Source organism: Ammodytes marinus (assembly GCF_949987685.1).
Source record: "Ammodytes marinus genome assembly, chromosome: 19".
Taxonomy (NCBI): Eukaryota; Metazoa; Chordata; class Actinopteri; order Uranoscopiformes; family Ammodytidae; genus Ammodytes; species Ammodytes marinus.
In genome coordinates, this window is record NC_137223.1 from 11,827,475 (window position 1) to 11,846,434 (window position 18,960).

General features: G+C 39.8%; 1 protein-coding gene across 1 annotated transcript in view; it reads right to left on the reverse strand.

Moving 5' to 3' along the window:
* Positions 1-5,729, reverse strand: part of ryr3 (ryanodine receptor 3) — a gene marked incomplete at its 5' end in the record, with an annotated part of 127,253 nt that extends 121,524 nt beyond the window's left edge. Inside the window, one exon of the mRNA XM_080048252.1 lies at positions 5,682-5,729. Within this exon, the coding sequence (XP_079904378.1) occupies positions 5,682-5,729 (48 nt within the window). The remainder of the gene's footprint in view (positions 1-5,681) is intronic.
* Between the last annotated feature and the right edge of the window lie 13,231 nt (positions 5,730-18,960).

An 18,960-nucleotide genomic window follows, 5' to 3' on the forward strand; every position in this document is an offset into this window, starting at 1 on the left:
AATATTCTGATATTACACACTACACCGTTAAATGATAACGGCAAAAGTGTACCACTCGAAATTCGCATAAATTTTAGATTGTACTGAAGATTGTGTTAACGTTTGCGGCCTATGTTACAGAAGTGTTAAATTCATTCCTAAAGTGACCATTATCGATAGTCCTACCATTGGTACACCATACTCAGTTAATTAAGTATTTACCAAAACTGAAAATAACTCAATTTATCAGGTGATATCAGTGATATCAGTACAGAAATGATATCAGTACAGAAATTAGGGGTAAAAAACATTGGGGCAGGTGTGAACCACTAAAAGTCAACAACCAATCTCTGTGTAAAAGGGGCTGATAGCAAACGCGTAAGCAGCATCAGGTGTGACATATAAATGTAGCACTGCTCCGGTTAGCTGATTTTTCTAAACAACAATGGCCGGGGAATTTAGCGCGGAAGCCCTGGTGCTGGCAGTTAGAGGGCCATCCTTTACTGTTCCCGTGATGTGGCAGTTGATCTCGCCCTTAGCTCGGGACGGATCTCACTGTCGCCCCAATTGTTGTCGGCCATTACTTTACTTCTTTCTGCTTCTTAAAAGATGTGTAGACATGCAGGAGTTGTTTCCTTCCTTGCACAAAACAAAGCAGAAAATATCGCTCCTCCTGTTGCTCCCGTCAGCAACTGAAGCGACACGGATCGGTGAAATGAGTCAGCCTGGTTGCGCATGCACGGATTTTTGGTAGAGATTGCAGCAAAAATGCTCCATGGAAATCTCAAATCAAGCTTTTTTTCAATGCTTGCAATGACAAATGAGAAAAATTTCTCTGTCAGTCTCTGGGCAAGTATATACTGAGGGGCCATGTGACATTTCAGAGTGATAGGTCAAGCCGTTGAGAAGAAAAATGAGGACACACAGACAGACAGACTTTCCATGCATTATATAGTTAGATAGATAGATGAATCAATCAATCAATCAATCAATCAATCAATACATTTTTATTTATATAAAAAGTGCCTTACAAAGAATAAAAACAAGAAAATTAAAAGAACCCAACTCTCCCACCCCCATAGACATAGACAGAGACATAGGCTACACAAATACATACACACTCATAGACACACTCACACATACACAAGCAGACACACAAACTCACACTCACACATACACTAGCAGTCACTAAAGAGACATGGCTGGGCACTGAGACCTGCGGCGTGGAGGAAGCTACCTTTGGGGGGACCAACCACACTGGGAGCGATCCCGGTTCAAGGCCACAGAGAGCGCCGCCACAGGGACAACCCCAACCCGGGCAGACAAGAGGCCACACACCACGGTGAGGAGCCCTCTAGCTTCCCCGGGCCGAAACCGCCCACAGGACAGCACCCCCAACGGCCAGACCAGAGACAACTCCCAGTCTGGGAGGCCCCCATGAGGATAACGATTAACCTTATCAATGGATGTTATAAAAGCTTACACTAAAATGTCCCGACTTTCAACATTCACTACAAAATTGTCTCAGTTTTCCCAAAAATGAATATAAAAATTATAATAATATACTTTTATTCTGATTTTTCCTATTCATAGTTACCTAACCCAAAATAAAAGTACTGTCTGATTTCCACAATGGTTGGTGTGTATTTCTGTCAATAAATCAATGTGGGGTTTGGGGTCGGAACTTATTGTCACCGTAGTTTATGAGCTAGCCTACATGTTTAACAAACGTCATATTATCATAACACTAAGGTGTTATTGGTTTGCAAATTTCATAGGGTCTTTAAATTGCTTCCTGCTCAAGATACAGGTAGAAAAGCATTCTCTCTGGAAATGAGACAAGTACATAACAAGAAGAATCATTGACTTCAATGGGTATAAAAAGGTGATTTATTGGTTTGAGAAATATCCTTACACTTTCGATTGTGTGTTTTTAGTTTTGTAAAGCCTTAAAAACAAAAGACACACATTTAACTTTTTAATTGACCAATTAAAGCTTTTTCCTGGTAACCCATACACACAACTTCGGCATTTGGAGTAATTCAAAGCTTGACAAACCAAGCATGCCTTGTTTGGGTTGCTAAGCCATGATTGGACAATTGCTATTTGGGGGAGAGAAGTCACGTTTAGCTCGACCACATAGAAATTCAACAGTTTCAAATTAAAACACGACCATAAATGATTGTTACAGCATGTCATCTTGGGGAAGTATCAAGTTCTTCTTTGTATAGTATAATGTCATTCCTTAAGTAACGATAAAGCAAATAAAACTGGTGACTAGAGCTGCAACGATTAATCGACAAATCGATAATTAATCGATTATTAAAATAATCGCCAACTATTTTGATAATCGATTAATCGTTTCCAGTAATTCTCTGATTTCAGATTCTCAAATGTGAATATTTTCTGGTTTCTTTAATCCTATTATGACAGTTAACTGAAATGTCTTTGTTTTTTGGAAATAACAATACATTTAAGGACGTCAACATGGGCTTTGGAAAATGTATCAACATTTTTCACCATTTTCTGACATTTTACGGACCAAAACACTAATCGATTAATAATCGATTAATCGAGAAAATAATTTACAGATTAATCGAGTATCAAAATAATCGTTAGTTGCAGCCCTACAGGTGACTACACATCATTAACTGAAGGCACTGCAATTATCACCAAGTGCTTATATAATAACGCAGTTAGCCGACTGAGGAAATTGTAGATTTTATTATTCCTGCATAAATTAAAGCAGTGGTTCATATCTCAGGGATCTTATGCAGTGCAAGCCAAAGCTGAACTGTATGTCAACTATATACCGGTACTATTTTGTTGTCGTTTGCATGATGTTTGTACTGAAAAAATGACGTGAAACATCCCTCCCCGAAATACATCTCTGGAGACTTAACAAGATCTCCAAGAAGAGTCCACTATGGGGACAGAGGGAGAGCTTCAGTGTGGGTCTATAAAGTTACTGATAGGACTGCTGTCTTTATCCTGTGGTTGAGGTGTAACATTTTTCTTCACCTCGGTTGCTTTTCATTGGCGTTTCCTTTGAGAGTGAGCTGAGGCTATCTTCGCTGCCAACTTTCCCAACGTCACACATCAACAGCAAGGTGAGACAGCACGTCAGTGCTCAAATTGAATCACAATGTTTGGCCCACTGTCTGTCTGTCACCATATGGCAGGCCTATCCAATTACAGGATATTTGGTACTTTTAACCATCTGACCAGAAATGTCACTATTTATATTCTTGTAATAAAAGATTTGTTATGGGGGGAAAAACGAAGAACAGCTGCAATTCAAACCACATTTTTTCCCTTTCAAAAATGGACACAACATACCGCTAGAAACTTAAATATCTGGCAAACACAACTATTTCTACAGAGGCTTATACGATAACATTCAACAGATTGCTATGTAGTGTTTTTCAATTAGCACTCTCATTTCGAGGCTGTCCTGTGAGGGTACGTTTCTCTCACCACTGAGGTTTGATAACAAGGCTCAGTGGACCTCTGGGGAAACCCCCATGCCTCTTAAATCGCTGTTGTCATCAGATATCTGGGATGCCTTTGTTGACAGTAGAATCTGAGAGGCATGAGTCAGCATATCACTGGCATCACAAATAGTAGGACATGTTAAGTATATGGAGGTCCCGCCTGACACTTACAAGCAGCCACTACAAGCAGCCAAGCCTTTGGTGGATTACATATAGATTAATAATACTGTATACATCAACATCTCAAAGCCATAGAGAGCTACTGATATACTCCTGTTAAGACGTTTAGCTAAATGGACATTACAAAAACAAAGTTACTCAACTGTTAATTTAAAAAGGAGAATACGAGCATTTTTAAGGGTCATTTCACACACTTCCTAACTAATTATTAACTAGTTTTACTCATCATGAAGTATAACAATAGTATAAAGCACTCTTTTGGAGAATGAAATATAAAATATTTAAAATGTAAATTCTTAATTACTAACTATCTGTGTGGAGTTTGAAAGAAAATAGGAGGGGGGGTGTTTACCATGCAAGGGGGTCTAGTGAGAGAGGCTAACTAGTTGCATTATGGGAAATGTAGGATTCCAATATTTTAGGGTGTTACACATGCTAGGATCAACACGGATCAACACAGTCAGGATGTATTGGCCACTACGGTTTTGACCATTTTTTTCCTTTAAAGCCCTCTAATGAAATGCAAATGTGTGCAGCCATTGCAGCCAATGATTCCCAATGATTTATGTACAGCAAGGATATCTTACAGCCCAGTCTTGGAACTTGCTTGAGTTATGTAGAGCATCACATTTAACATGTGTTACTTTATCATGGTAATGCATATTTAAGTAGCCTATAGAATAAGCTTGTAGTGCATGACCTCACTGCAACAATGCAACTTGAACTTAACTGTATTACAAGTTCCATGTGTGGAATGGAAAACAATGGTCAGCTATGCAAAACGCTGTAAATCAACATTTCTATATTAATGCAGAATTGTTTGCAATGCTTTAGTACATGTGATTTGTGGGAAATGAGCTAAAAAAGAATCACACAAACATGTCTTGTTTAGAAAGCAACAGATTTCAGACAACGAAATAAAATCCCAGTCAAAACAAACAAGTGGTTACTCCTTGGTGACTGATGAGAGAGGACTAGAAACCTCTACTGTAGGGGTCCTGGACAAGACTCACATTGATTATTATAACAATGACATAATAATTGATTATTCAAACCAAAGCCACACCACAAGTGGCCATCTCTGAACAAACATCTGAAACCAACACAAAATGTACAAGGTCAATAACTCTCTTGCAGATCCCTGCTGAGCATCTGTCATAATAACTAAGTCTCATTGCTTCTCTCATGCAACACCTGGGTCACACACACACACACACACACACACACACACACACACACACACACACACACACACACACACACACACACACACACACACACACACACACAGAGACTGTATGGTCACAAAGCTTCACGAGGCAAGAGAAGACAGAATACGTGCTCGGTCGAGCTATGCCCACCACACCAACATACAAGCTGTCATATCATTTACAAGGATAACTGCTCTGCATATCTACACAGAGCCAGAGCACCAAGCAATCTGCGTCAAACTACTAAAATAGTCATCGCAGAGGGTGGCTTGTATGTCACCACAACTTATTGAAACTCCTCTCTCGATCCCCAAGCCGGGAAATACGTCCATAAAAAGTCATAAACATATCAGGGACTGGTGGATTTTAAGGCGTGAGAAAATATTGTTTTATCTGCACAAGGCGAAGAGGAAAACGGAGAGATCAGATAGCGACGAAGGGTGAAAATGAGAGGGGGCATAATGTTATCAAACGGCGGGGGAGTGTTAAGTATTTTTGCCCTTGCACCAGCAGACTGAAGTCTCATTGAGATTCTCCACAAGAGTCCTGTCGACAGGTGCGCGCGGTGTCCGCGGGGGTGCAGCGTGCAACCTTCCGCAACTTCAAAATTAAAATTCATTCAAAAATCGCCATTCATGCACAAGCCAAACCAAAATCAATTTTTTCTCTCAAACTTGCACGACAATCTGACTTGGATCGCTGATTTAGGCTACTTAATTGACGCCTCTGAAAGCGTTAATTGGCGACCAGGAAACCAAAGTACACTCTATGAAAACGGCTCAGCTGGCACCGATGAAAATATCTTTAGGCTACTTACAGTTCTTAAAAACTGGATCTCATCTTCCCCTTCTCCGCCTTCAGCCATGGCTGTGTAGGAGCCTGCTTAGACTCTGGAAGCCACCACTGACTGCCGGTGGAAGAAACGGGATGCTGTTCCTCTCGAGCCGATATTAGCAGAGAGCTCATCCACAGCCATATAGGGGCAGCCGAGTCCCCCACCCCTCCCGTTCTTCACCCCCAACACCCCCTCCTCCGCGAACAGCAGCAGCAGTGCGGAGCAGTGGACGTACGGAGCCGGGGCATCAGAAGGCGAGCTCCCGGTGAAAGTGGTGATGCTCACGGTGAAAGTGATGGTTGTTATGTTGCGGCTGCTCCCCTGATGATGGATGATACACAGAAGCGAAAAATACTTCTACTTTTTAATGTGCGGTACCCTCCATCCTTCCTTCTTCATTCCAACATGACCTCTGTTACATAGGTTTCATGGAATATAAAAAATGCAGTAGCCTATCCTATCTCAAAATATTAGAATAACCTTTTACATAAAACTAATTTAAATGCACCTTTAGAAATGGTTAACTGTGCAATATTTATATTGATATATTTGTTTTTAAACTTTTACACCTTATTCATGTTTTAACCTATTCTTAATTTGTTTTTGTTCCATAAAAAAATAACTTTGTGTAATGACAATAAGGATTCTAATTCCGATACGTTGTGCCAATACAGTAGTCTATAGCTTTGACGGCGCCCCCTCGTGTGACAATGATGCACGGCGGCTTGTAGACTTGAATGGCAGCAGCAGTGTGAAATTATGAATGGCTCGACTGTTTGCACCCGCACCTCGCCCTCCCTCCTCACCCCCATGCGCGCAAATTAATTCACAATACACGTGTGACAAGTCTGCAGACAGACAACTCTCACTTTATCAAGTGACAGAACTCATTTTATTAAAACCACAACATGGGAAGAAATAGACTTTGAAGCAGAGTTGGGCTTCTTGCTTGCTTAATTGCACATTTCCCTAGCTAAATTAATGCACACTTTATCCCTTACTTGTTTATTTTATTCACCTTCTTACTTACCTGCTTGATATGCTTATTCATTTTTTTTATTAAATCAAACCTTTCATTTATTGCACTGTAAATATGTATATTGTGGTCATCAGTCAGATATAGCCAGTTTCTTCTTCTCAGTGAATTCTGCATCTGAATTCTGTTTTACATTTTTCATCTCCAAGTTTCTAAAAAGAGCAACGCCCAATTATCATTAGCCTTGCTTCCTAATGCTGGTTCACTTGCAAAAGGGGCAATTTGAAAGTGGACCACACCGAACAAAAAAAATCTAAACTCTATTTGGTCTGGACCAAAGCAAGTAAACTAGCGGACTTTCCCAGTGTGAATACACCCTCTGTTTCTACCGCATCATGTTTCTACCAAGACATTAGTGACACCTAGTGGATATCCAGTGTAACTGTTCATACTACCGCAGGACAAGTCCAAAATGCTCTAACTGGTCAAATGTAGTTAAAAGCAGCATCAGAATTACATTTTAAATTCATAAAAAAAATTTAAATGAGCTTTACCCCATATTAATATTATAGAATGCCATAGAATTGTCTGATTTGTGAAAACAACTATAATGTAAATCCACAGTAATTTCACAGGACTAGTTGACTAGATTTACAAAAAAATTCTCACCTGTTTTCTGTGTATGCAAAATCAATTTTGATGCTCCAACACCCTAATGCTAGTTTGTTACACTACATACACACATAATGAAAATGACTGGGGTCAGACACTGAAACACAAAGCTCACTATTTTATTTTATCAGGCAGTTTCTCTTTTTTGCATACAAAAAGCACAACATTTGCATTGAGTACTGTAAAAATGCCATCTAAAAATATTGTGCACCTTCTTTTTGTTGTTGAGGTGCCATGATGACATGATCATCCATCTTCTTTTTCACAACTATCTGTAAAGATGTCATTGTTGTGCTTTTAGTCAAGTTAACAGCTGTTTGCTGACTTTAAACATATGCTGTAATCCATCAAAGACAGCTGGCTAGTATGTCAGATTAGCCCGGTGCACGCATTGACCAGTGAGAAGCTCAACACAGTGCCCAGCTGACCTAAATAGGGTCTGTGGTCAGTGGAGGGCAGATGACTCTTAAATGTTTAAGGCTAATTAAGTATATAATGTTATCTACTGAACCCACATGCCTCAACTCACAAGGTGCAATATTATTCCTCCATCCTTTTCTCAGACTGTTTATGGTGTAATATAAAAATACATTTACTCAGGTACTGTACTTGGGTAAAATTTGTAAGGTACTTGTTGAACTTGAGTATCTTAATTTTCAGCTACTTAGTACTCTGAATTCACAACATTTCAGAGGTAAATAGGGTTGTACTTTTTAACACCACTTAATTTATTTGACGATCAGTTTAGAAAAGATGATGTTAGATTTTTATACAACATATAAAGTAGTTTCAATTATATTTACCTCCACCAGCTACAATATGAAAATGATGTGTACACTTTAATAGAAAAGTTATAAGAAGACTGTATTTTAATATTGATTTAAAGTTGAGAAATATAAAATGTTCTGCTTTTACTTTGGATAATTTTTGCTGTTAATACATACATTTTTTCTCCCTTACTGATTTGGACTTTTTTTCACCCCTTATGTCAGACATATCCACTGTTGTGTGTCTATAACCATCTGTGTCACATTGTTAAAACCATTATTGCAACGTTTAACCCTGAAATTAAATACTCTTCCAGAACACATTTGAACCAAAGTGATACAGATTATTGTTCTTAACAGGTGGGGGCGATTTTGTGTTTATTCAGTAATAGATTAATGTTAAGGCAATTAGATTGATTAGCTGCAAATCCTACCTGAGCCCACACCGTCTGTTTGTTTGTCTGCTGCCCATAGGAAAGTCCTCAAAGGTTTAATGGTGGCGATTCGTATCCGACGAGCCAATGGGAGCCGTCCGAATTCCCAGGAAGGAACGCAGCTGATTGGATGAAACTTGTGTGTCAATTCCATGGGCAGGTTGTTGTCTTGTGTCACCTGAGTGTGGCTGTAGTCAGAGGAGGGAGTGACATGCTGCTTCACAGAGGGATGCGACAGCCTTGACGAGTAAGTGATGCCTGATTGTTTAAGAGCATTGCCAATAAGATGTTTTCTAAAGACAATACTGGTCTCTAGATTGGTTTCAAGTGCTTTTTTAAATGATCCTTTGTAGACAGAATGTTTATTTTACACACTAAAATAAATTAAAAAGGTAAAGCTATAAACTATAGTGAATTAAGTTCTCTTTCTTCTCTCCATGAAGTTTAAGAATCACGGTCACCACTTACAAAAATTCGTTTTTCAAGTTACACAACTGGCAAACAGGGTGAAAGCATTTGTTTTGCATCGAGCATATTTTCTTGCACAGACCTTGTTTGTTCTTGATTGCATCTTGTATGTTTGATATGCCTTATTGTAGAGCAGTGATGGAAGTTACCGGCACCAGACTTAGGGGAAATCTGGAATGGCAGCAAGGGTAACACAGGCTATGTGCCGTGTAGCCAAAATGAACACTGTGAACCGATAAAAGGAGACAAAAGTTAGCATCTTGCTCATGCCATAGCTTGTTTATTTCTGACACAAATTAATACTGTTTCAAGTCAAAATGCTTATAAGCTTCCTGTTTTAAGTACATATTAATTTGATAACACAAGTTACACAAATTAAATAACACATGGTGTAACCTTACACTATCTATGGTTGGAACTAGAAATAATATAAAACATTCAGCTTAAAGAGAATAAATGTGACAAAAAAAACATTCAGTCTAAAAGGAAGATAAACACACATGTAGGCTATTGCCATAAATAAAAATACTAAAATGAACAAAAATAACTCAAAACCGACATTCACTTTGCTGTAATTTCCACAGTCACTCCTATTTTACATATATCGTCCCACTTACACTCAATTACCATTAAAGGTGAAGTAAGCAATTTATCTATGTTAATATGAGTGTTAAATCGCTCTTTATTCATACAGTGATCATACATATAGTGTGTGCGTTTCATAAAGCCGATCTCTCAGTCACCCGCTCTGCATGTAATCGGAAAAAAAAATTTCGTGGATCCCACTAATGATTACCAATCAGAAGAGAGAACGCTACAAACCGGCACCCATCTCACTGCCGGTGCACGTGCAGAGTCAGTTGGGTGAATGTGTATGCGCCTACAATGGCAGAACAGTTAAAATCCTTCCTAATGTCTGTTTTGATGGTTTATATTATGTTTTATCACACTTACGGATCTGAGATGATGCTAAATAACTTGCTTCTGGAAGACCGCAGTGCATTAATGTGGTGACGTGGGACGAGGGAGGGGACTGCTGCTAACTGCAATCACTGGACAGGAAGTTAGCTAAACTGACCATTCCCTCTTGTTCTCCGTATTTGAGTTACTATTTACTCTGAGCGGCGCAGCTGGCCACTAATTGTTGATTTGCTTAACGTCCATTCCAACATAAAGGACGCATGGAAGTGTAGGGCAGTGACGGATATAACGTTGAAAACATACTACTCTGTCTCTATTATTTACACACTGAATTGGCGCATAAGAGCCTACACTCACCTTTGAACTTGATAGAGCGCTTAAAACATGGCGCGACCGGACGTAATAGAAAATGACAAGAAATGTAAATTCAGTTGAATATGGTTCTTTCTCCTTTCACCTTTTAACTCACTGCTCGTTAGCTAATACATTTAACACTGTATGAACACATTTATCATGTTACAGACAGCAAACCTCGGTTACTTACATATAATAATGGAACTAACTAGCCTACTGTTGAAAACCAAAACGAAATGGAAAGGACAACAAAGAATGGTGATGCTGGATGACAAATTTAGCTTCATAACTAGGCTTTTTGTGTTTACATCTCAAACTCATCTTAGAACATTGCCAACACTTACTACTGCATTCACATTACATTCTGGAAAAAAAGCTTTAGGCGGAAAAATTAGTTTTACATTACCTTTGTACCAATAAAAGAGGAGACAAAAGTTAGCATCTTGCTCATGCCAGAGCTTATTTCGAGTTGTGCACGAGCCAGCTGAGCTATTAGCGGTAGCTACAGGCTCCCTAGGGATCCACAGCAGCGAGTGCCATCTGCTGACAGAGTGGTGTATTGCATTGAAATAAAGACTAAATAATGTTAGAATATAAAAAGTTATTTAATACAAAATTGGGGGGTGAAAGTAAAAGAAACAGTGTAAAAGTACTCTGTTTCAAGTATAAGTGCTCGTATTCACAACTTTAATTAGGTAATTAAAGTAATTTGGTAAAATTGCTAAATTATTAGCAGTACAATAAACTTGGAGTAAAAGAAAAAGTCAAAATAGCCTAAGCCTACTCATTATGCGGAATATCCCATTGCAGAATAATGTTTATTATATGATTGGATTTATGAGAGAAAGAACATCTCATTCTGAACTTTTGGCGAGTAAAATTAAACCTGCAAGTAGAAACATGGCACGTAGACTCGTTTAAAGTGTGAAATAATGTTTTGTCTTTCTTTGTCAGGATTCATGTGGTTGAGACGGACTGATACTTAGTCTAACTGCTCCATCATGTGGTAAAGGTGTCATAATCTCCTTTATCCGTCCGTGCTAATCATTTGACATCATGGAGAGCACTCACAGTACATTACGCCTCTATGCCCCACTCAACGAGAGGAGCTGTGTTAGTCCGTCCCTCTCCCACAGCTGGGGCCCATCTTCCCCCCATAAAGCCTCTCAGAAACCCCAACCAGGGCTCACCTCCAACTGCAAAGCGGAGCATCCAGCTGAAAAAGCAAAGCAGGGTCAAGCAGACCAAATCAACCACACAGACTTTAGAGAATCCCTCGAAGCGTTGGACGACTCCTCCAAGATCCTCTGGCTTAATGAGTTATTACCATTGTGTTTGGAGTGCCAGACTTTCATGAGCATGGGCAACCATCAAGGCACCAAGAATAAGCAGAACTTTCACGATTATGCAGAGGGTTTGGATACTTCACCCGGATCCCCAAGAATCCAGATCCCTCTGAAGAGAAGAAAAAGAACTGAGGGACGAGTGTACACCGGAGCCTTTCAGCATAACCTCAAGATGACACCCGGGACTCCAAGGGTGCCCCTGAAGGTGAGGAGACTGACAAAGCTCCAGATAACGAGCTCTCCTACCTTTGATGCTGGTCCCATCATGTGCACTCCTGCAGCCGGGGGAAAGAGAGTCATGGGAAAATTGTTGGAGGAAAAGAACAAGAGTCCACTGGAGCTAAAGTCAGCGTGGAGAGTGAAACTGCCTGATGCCGGGACTGCAAATGTTCCTCGTTCTTTCAGCAAAAAAGGCCATTTCTCTCCCAGAAATGATTTTTCTGCTCTCCTTGATTCTGACACAGACCTTTCTGAATATGACAACGACATGTACTCTGTGAATATATCCCCCACTGGTTCTGACCTGACAATGAAAAAAGAAGAAATTTCTAGGAAAAATCAAAAATCAAATTTCAACCATATGGCAAGAGATGAAGAAAACAAGGCAGAATATGAAGAGGAGAAGTCCAATCAATGGAGGTACGGGGAGATGGAGAAGGAGGCCGCATCGCAGCGAGTGATGGGCAAGATTAAGGAAGTGGAAGGGATCATACGTCGGGTGAGTCTCACCAGTTCGGACTGGATCGGAGACGAAGATGAAGCTCAGTTTACCTCAGACAAATGTGTAGCTGAGGAGCTTCACGCTCTGGGAGAAGCCCTGAGCCTGAGTCTGCGTCAGGCCTTGAGGATGGATGGAGCAAAAGAAGACATTCAACCATGCACAGAGGCCAAGAAGACTCCTGGAAAGCCGTACCTCGTAGGATCGACGAGATGGCCTCTTCATCAGTCATTGCATTTGTACAACATCGCCTCTACTTTGCCAGATAGTTCTAAATCACTCTCTCTTTGTGCAAGTGGAGAAACCTCCCCTGCCCCGTTGCCGTCTCTGTCTTCAACCCCACACTTCTCCACGGGTTTTAAAAGCATTTCTCCCATCATGTCACCTCTATTAACGTCAAGCCAGCACCCTGTACATATGAGCCAGACCAACCAGCATGAAAAAGACATCTCACACTGCCATATAGAGTGGATGAGCTCAGCTGAAGACAGTTTGTTCTCTCAGGTGGCTGAGGACTGGGAAAGTGCCACCCCAGTGTCTGATGAGACAGGAAATGAAGAAAACAAGAGTAGGAAGACTTTGGCTCAGGTGAACCTGATGATGGGAGAAGGGGATCAGATGCAGACTTACACATACCCCAGTGAGATGGAGGCCAGTCAAGATAATCTTCTCTCATCAGGTAACAATGCTTATTATGTTACAAGCTATAGGGCTAAGTAAAAATTCAATGGCACAATGGCATGCATAGACTCTAAGCCGCAGGGGTGAACATTTTAAAAAAGGCACCTGGAGCCCAATTAGAGTCGAGAGGCTTTGCGTTGCGACAGGCCCTAGATGGTGGGGTGAATATTAGCCACTCAAATACCCCTCTGATGTGACCTTTGTTAGGGCGGGCGTGGAAGACAAAAAGGGCAGGGGTGGTTGCCCCCCCCCCCCTGCGCACACCTGTGCAATGGCATCATATTATTATGTTAAACTTTGTCGTGCAAATAAATGATTCCACACAAACTTGGATTAAAAACTGTTGAAATGATAAATTGAAGCTCTGTTCAGTCAAAGTGCAGTATAGGTAGTATGGACCTCAGGTAGTATGGACCTCAGGTAGTATAGACCTCAGAAACAGAAGTTGAGAGAAGCTCTTCAAAGTTTGTGCGGTAGCTGCTCTAGGGCTTTTTATCTTATCACGTGATCTACATCAGCAGATGGAGTTTGCCCAGGTGGCACGGGATTGTCGATGTTTCTTTTTTTTCCAAAGCAATTAAAGATTTCTCGTCCATGTCATCTTAAAAGTTCATCTTAAAAGTTTGTTCTTTACCTTGGAAACAAAACAAAGTCCCTGTAGTTTACCAATATAGGGGAAGGTGGGGTGATTTGTGCAACTTTTTACTCAAAGTGATTTTAAAGTGAGGCCTTGACAGTTATGTCTCCAACTCAAATATGTACATATATTTCAGGATGTTGTGCATCCCTGGCAATAAAAACTTTGGATCTGGAATAAACTGTTTAAGAAATATAGCTTTCGGAAAAAAAGTTGTCTTGTCGCACAAATCACCCCACGTAGTGGGGTGATTTGTGCGTCATTGTGTCACAATGACAAAGTCACCATCATCATCTTTCTGGCCATCTGAACTCTCATCAGTGGTGTCGTTAAGTGGAATTGAGATGTCACTCTCTCCTGAGCTACTGTAGACTATCACTTTCTTTTGGTGACCAGCGTATACAGCCATGCCACTGGCACAACTCTCAGAAATGTACTTTGCACTAGTTGCTCCGTGCTTGTGGAACCAACTGCCACCTGACAAATGTGATTCCCCCTACATTTCTGCCTTTAAATCAAGGCTCAAAACCCATATGTACACCCTGGTGTTTCCTCCCCATTAACCTCTGCACTACTTACTTACCTCTGCACTACTATCTGTGTTTATGTGGATGTATGGGCTTTACGTCTTTTATTTTGGTTATTGTTATTTTACCTTCATTGTTTACCTACTGAATGCACTATGTACAGCACTTTGGACAGTGCAAACTGTCATAAATGTGCTTTTATAAATACATTTTACTTACTTACTTACTTATAACTCACCCAGGCCCTTGCGCACAAATCACCCCATCCCCAGAATTTTGGATAATAGGCATGATGCAGCAATTTAGGGTTGACATTGTGCTAACTATATAGACTCAAAGTGTAGCATACCAAAGCACTAAAACATGTGTCAAATGTTTTCAAACGTGTCTATAATTGTTCAGACACAATAATCAAAAAACCTTGATCATGGAAATTTTACTTTGAAAGGCAAAACACAGTTTTTTGAGCTTAAATGTGCTTATATCTTATTCCTTGTGTCTCCCTTCTTTACAGGATGAGTCAAATGGATGGCTCTTCTTAAATATGTGGTCACATTTCCAATTTCTTCCACGGTTTTCTAGAAACAAGGGGTTTTGCAACTTCCAAAATGCACAAATCACCCCACCTTCCCCTATAGTATATATTAAATTTTTTCAGGGGGGGTTTTATTTGTCTGTATCCACGGTTAAGACCTCACATTTTAATCCAACATGGATGAACAGTTAAATTAAGTTATTCTCATCAATATTATGATATTGGTTTTATCCATACAGCCTAGATCCTCTGTTGAAAATCAGACAAATTGCAAATAAAAATTGTAATGCAAACAGGCAGTGGAACAGACTTTGCAAAGAAATCATGATGCACATGATCATAGGTGACTCTTATGTAAAAAACAGAAATGCCATATTTCCATCAAGTTTGTCCACCATTTGATGTTCGACTGATGCTCATTTATTTCTTGTTGCGCTCTCCTCTCTACAGTGGTTTAATCGCACCTAACTGGAGCATTAGCGGCACCCAATGCTTATCTCAATGAAGCAACTCCTAAGAGTAGTAAATATAAATGTTTTTAAATGTGTTACATGTGCGCTACATTTGTAAGCAACCCTGGCTTTTTGTCAGCTTTGTCTGCAGTCCTACTTAAAAAACAAGTTAGTATAATTTTCTGCAAATGTAGACTACAAGTGGAAAGCTTGACAGAGCTTTTTATGCATCTTTAAGCTTCACCTTGTATCATGTGTTTCATTATGTCTTCATGGTCAGGCAGTGTACGCTGGATTAAGGAGGACAAAATACCTTTAGATGGTTATGAGCTATGTGTGTGATTAACAGCATGACATTGACTTTGAGCAGTGAAGTGAACAGAAGAGGAAGAGCAGACAACTTTAAAGGTGGAACACAGGGAGTCCTCCTGACTGTCAGATATACACATTGATGAAGACTCTCTGAACTCTGCCTGTCTCTCCCTCTCTCACACACACACACACACACACACACACACACACACACACACACACACACACACACACACACTGCTGGTATGCAAAACCAGCAAGGGGTCATTATTAACAGACTACTACACATCCTTCAGGTCATTTCAGCAGCTGTGTTGAGAGAGGTATACCACAACGTTTGTGTGTGTGTGTGTGTGTGTGTGTGTGTGTGTGTGTGTGTGTGTGTGTGTGTGTGTGTGTGTGTGTGTGTGTGTGTGTGTGTGTGTGTGTGTGTGTGTGTGTGTGTGTGTGTATGTTTGTGAGGTGTTCGCTCAGGCCTGCAGTAATAGGGAGCACCTGATTTGGATACCCTTATATTCCTGGATTGGCACTGACCTGAGACGTCCAGACTTTCCCCTTTTAAAGAACATAAATTGGGTGGGTTTGCGTGGATGCCCAAATTACCCAGAAGAAGGCTGCAGTATCACACAGAGGCTTGTGATAAGAATGAATCATGCTGAATTTCTTTGTATAAGGATCAAACATTAATTGATCAATGGATGAAACTATAGACACTGTACTACTTATGGAACTTTATAAGGACATTATATTTTGCCTTAATGGCATCTTTGTATCTACCTGTGTTTATGAACTTTCTGTAGCACTATTAGTCAAGAGTATTACAGATTTAAAACAGGTTTCCCCCATAATGTTGTCGATCATATGATTAAATATTGAAGCATCTCTTTGCTTCAATTTACATTTGAAATCAACCTTTTCTTTAATCGTTTAGAAGCTTCCTGCCGATGGGTCTGTCATCACAAACTCATGCCGTGCATCTTATTTGCAGAACTGTATTTATGATTTATAGAGGAAATGCTCCAATTTACAAAAGGTATCATTGAGGTCAGTCCTTTTTTGGGGGAAAAATTGTATTGTATGAAAATAATGCATCAGACGTCTAGACTGGTTCCTGTGTGATGAAATATTGAAGTCTTGGTTTGGAAGTGAATCACCTACTTTTGATGGCAACAATGACATTTAAAGTTTTGTATATGCACAGACAGTGTAGAATAAGATTATTTGAATCGTAAAACTACTTCAAGGAAAATAAATTAGAATAGTACATGTTAAGGAATGAAACTGCAGCTCCAACTGATGTCTCACTTATCAGGAAATAAAAGCCCGGCCAGACTGTGCAGCAGGGCACTTGGCTGTTCAAATAGGATTAATGCTCGGGGCTCTGCGAAGTACAGCAAATCTTTAGAGGATGGTAATTAGAGTGAGATGAAGTGAGAGAGACAGAGGGACATGGAGAGCCTTCTGAGGGTTATTCCCAAAATTCATTGTTCTTCACAATGTGGTCAAATTTTGGACAGATAACAATTTCATAAGCAGTTTAATCTGGCTTTGAAGACGCTATTGCAGAAAGTAATACAACTGGAATCTCTGGTATCTGAAATGATACTAACAGAATAGCTTCCTCTCATGACTGTGTGACCAGTTCAGCAATAAATAGGGAAAATATGGACAAAGGAGATATACACACATACACATATACATATATATAAAAATAAACCTAATTAGGTGTAATTATGTCTGATATCCTCATGGTGACACTGTAGCATAATCATAGCGGCATAGTAAACCTTTGAGGATCTCTGTGATGATTAACTTGGCCAGTTTGTTTACTGTGTTAGCCATGAACAGATGTCACGCATGGAAACCATTTTCACTGTTTGCCTCCATAAACAGATGAAGAATGAAAAGGAATTGTCTTTTTAAATAGGCAGCAGGCACCTGTTGCTGTGACAGCATGATACTGGAATACAGATTTAGTAATACAGATGTTTTTTTTTGTTTTGTTTTTTAATAGAAAATATGTGTTGATCCCAAAGCTGAAAACAGCAGTTTTTCCTGGACTTTCAAGGTATAAATGGTTTCTCACAAGGCAGCCACACTATAAACATATGCCTATATAGTGAAGATCTTAAAGAATATGGCCATAACTGTATAAAGGGGTTCAAATGAGCTCAACTGTAAACACTTACAGCAGTAAAATGCAATACAGTACTTCAGTAGGCTTCAATTTTCATCCACAAACATATTATATAATAAACAAAACACAGCAATGGTGGCCCCATTTGTTTACATATCCTTTGTTTACATACCAGTTCAAAAGGCCTAGACTTTGTATTGATACCAGATTTTTTTCAGCGCACACACAGAAGGTCCTCAGACAGGTAGCCGACCATGAGGACATATATTCACTGATTTGACAAAAGGTGATTTTGTCAACAAGTGTCCTCCAGAATCGCTGACTCCACCTTTAAATAAACAGGTGTGTGTCACATTACATGAAGGTTGAGATTGTTTCCCCATGATCATGAATCTGCTCTAACTATGACTCGACTCTCCGTTTCCTCCAGACGAGGCTCTGCAGAGGCAGGAAAGGATCTGGCAGCAGGAGGTGGAGGATTCTCTGTCGTTCTGCCGGCCCCTCTCTCAGCCGTCCAGACACAAACACGTTGACTTCCTACGCATCACTCCACCTGAGGATGACATCACCGATTCACCGTCAACCACGCCTTTACCGCTGGAGTTCTGGGTGAGTAGCTTGATAGCTGTAAGGTGGAAGTGACGTCGCTCAAGTCAGAAGTCATTAGAAAACTACAAGTTTGAAAAGGAAATAAATCTGGTGGTCTGTCGTCCGGTCTTCATCTCCAATAAAACTTGAGGCTAAATTAGCTGCTACTAGCATATCACAAACCTTATCTCTATCTGAACTGTTGGCAGTTGTAATGTAGGCAGCAGGTTTACACAAGGATTCTGTCAAAGTAGAACTACAAGAGTATAATGCTTAAAGGAGAAGTAGTGATATTTTTTGTTGTCACTTAAACTAAGATTTGCAGTTATTGCCAGGAGGGGACTGTTAACTGCATTCATTGAAAGGAAGTTAGCTAAAAGGACCATATCACTTACTTGTCCTTTAATCATTCAAGTACTCTTTTAACTGTTTGGTTTTAATAGTATAAATACCATCAATAATATTCAGGCAAATATCTTATTAAGTACAAAAATATTTGCAGATTGAACATTTTCTGATTGATGTAATCCTTTGATTAGAAACGTATTTGCCTTCTTTTTCCAATTTCCCCTTTATCTACTGGAATAATTGTTGTCTTCTTGCAGCATTAAAACACACTGTTTGAATTTATGAGGGCACACAATCTAGTTGAAAAGCCTTTTACAATCAATTTCAGCTTTATAAAACAATATGAATCATTTGGGATAAAACCAATAATCGTTAAAGGGATAGTTCA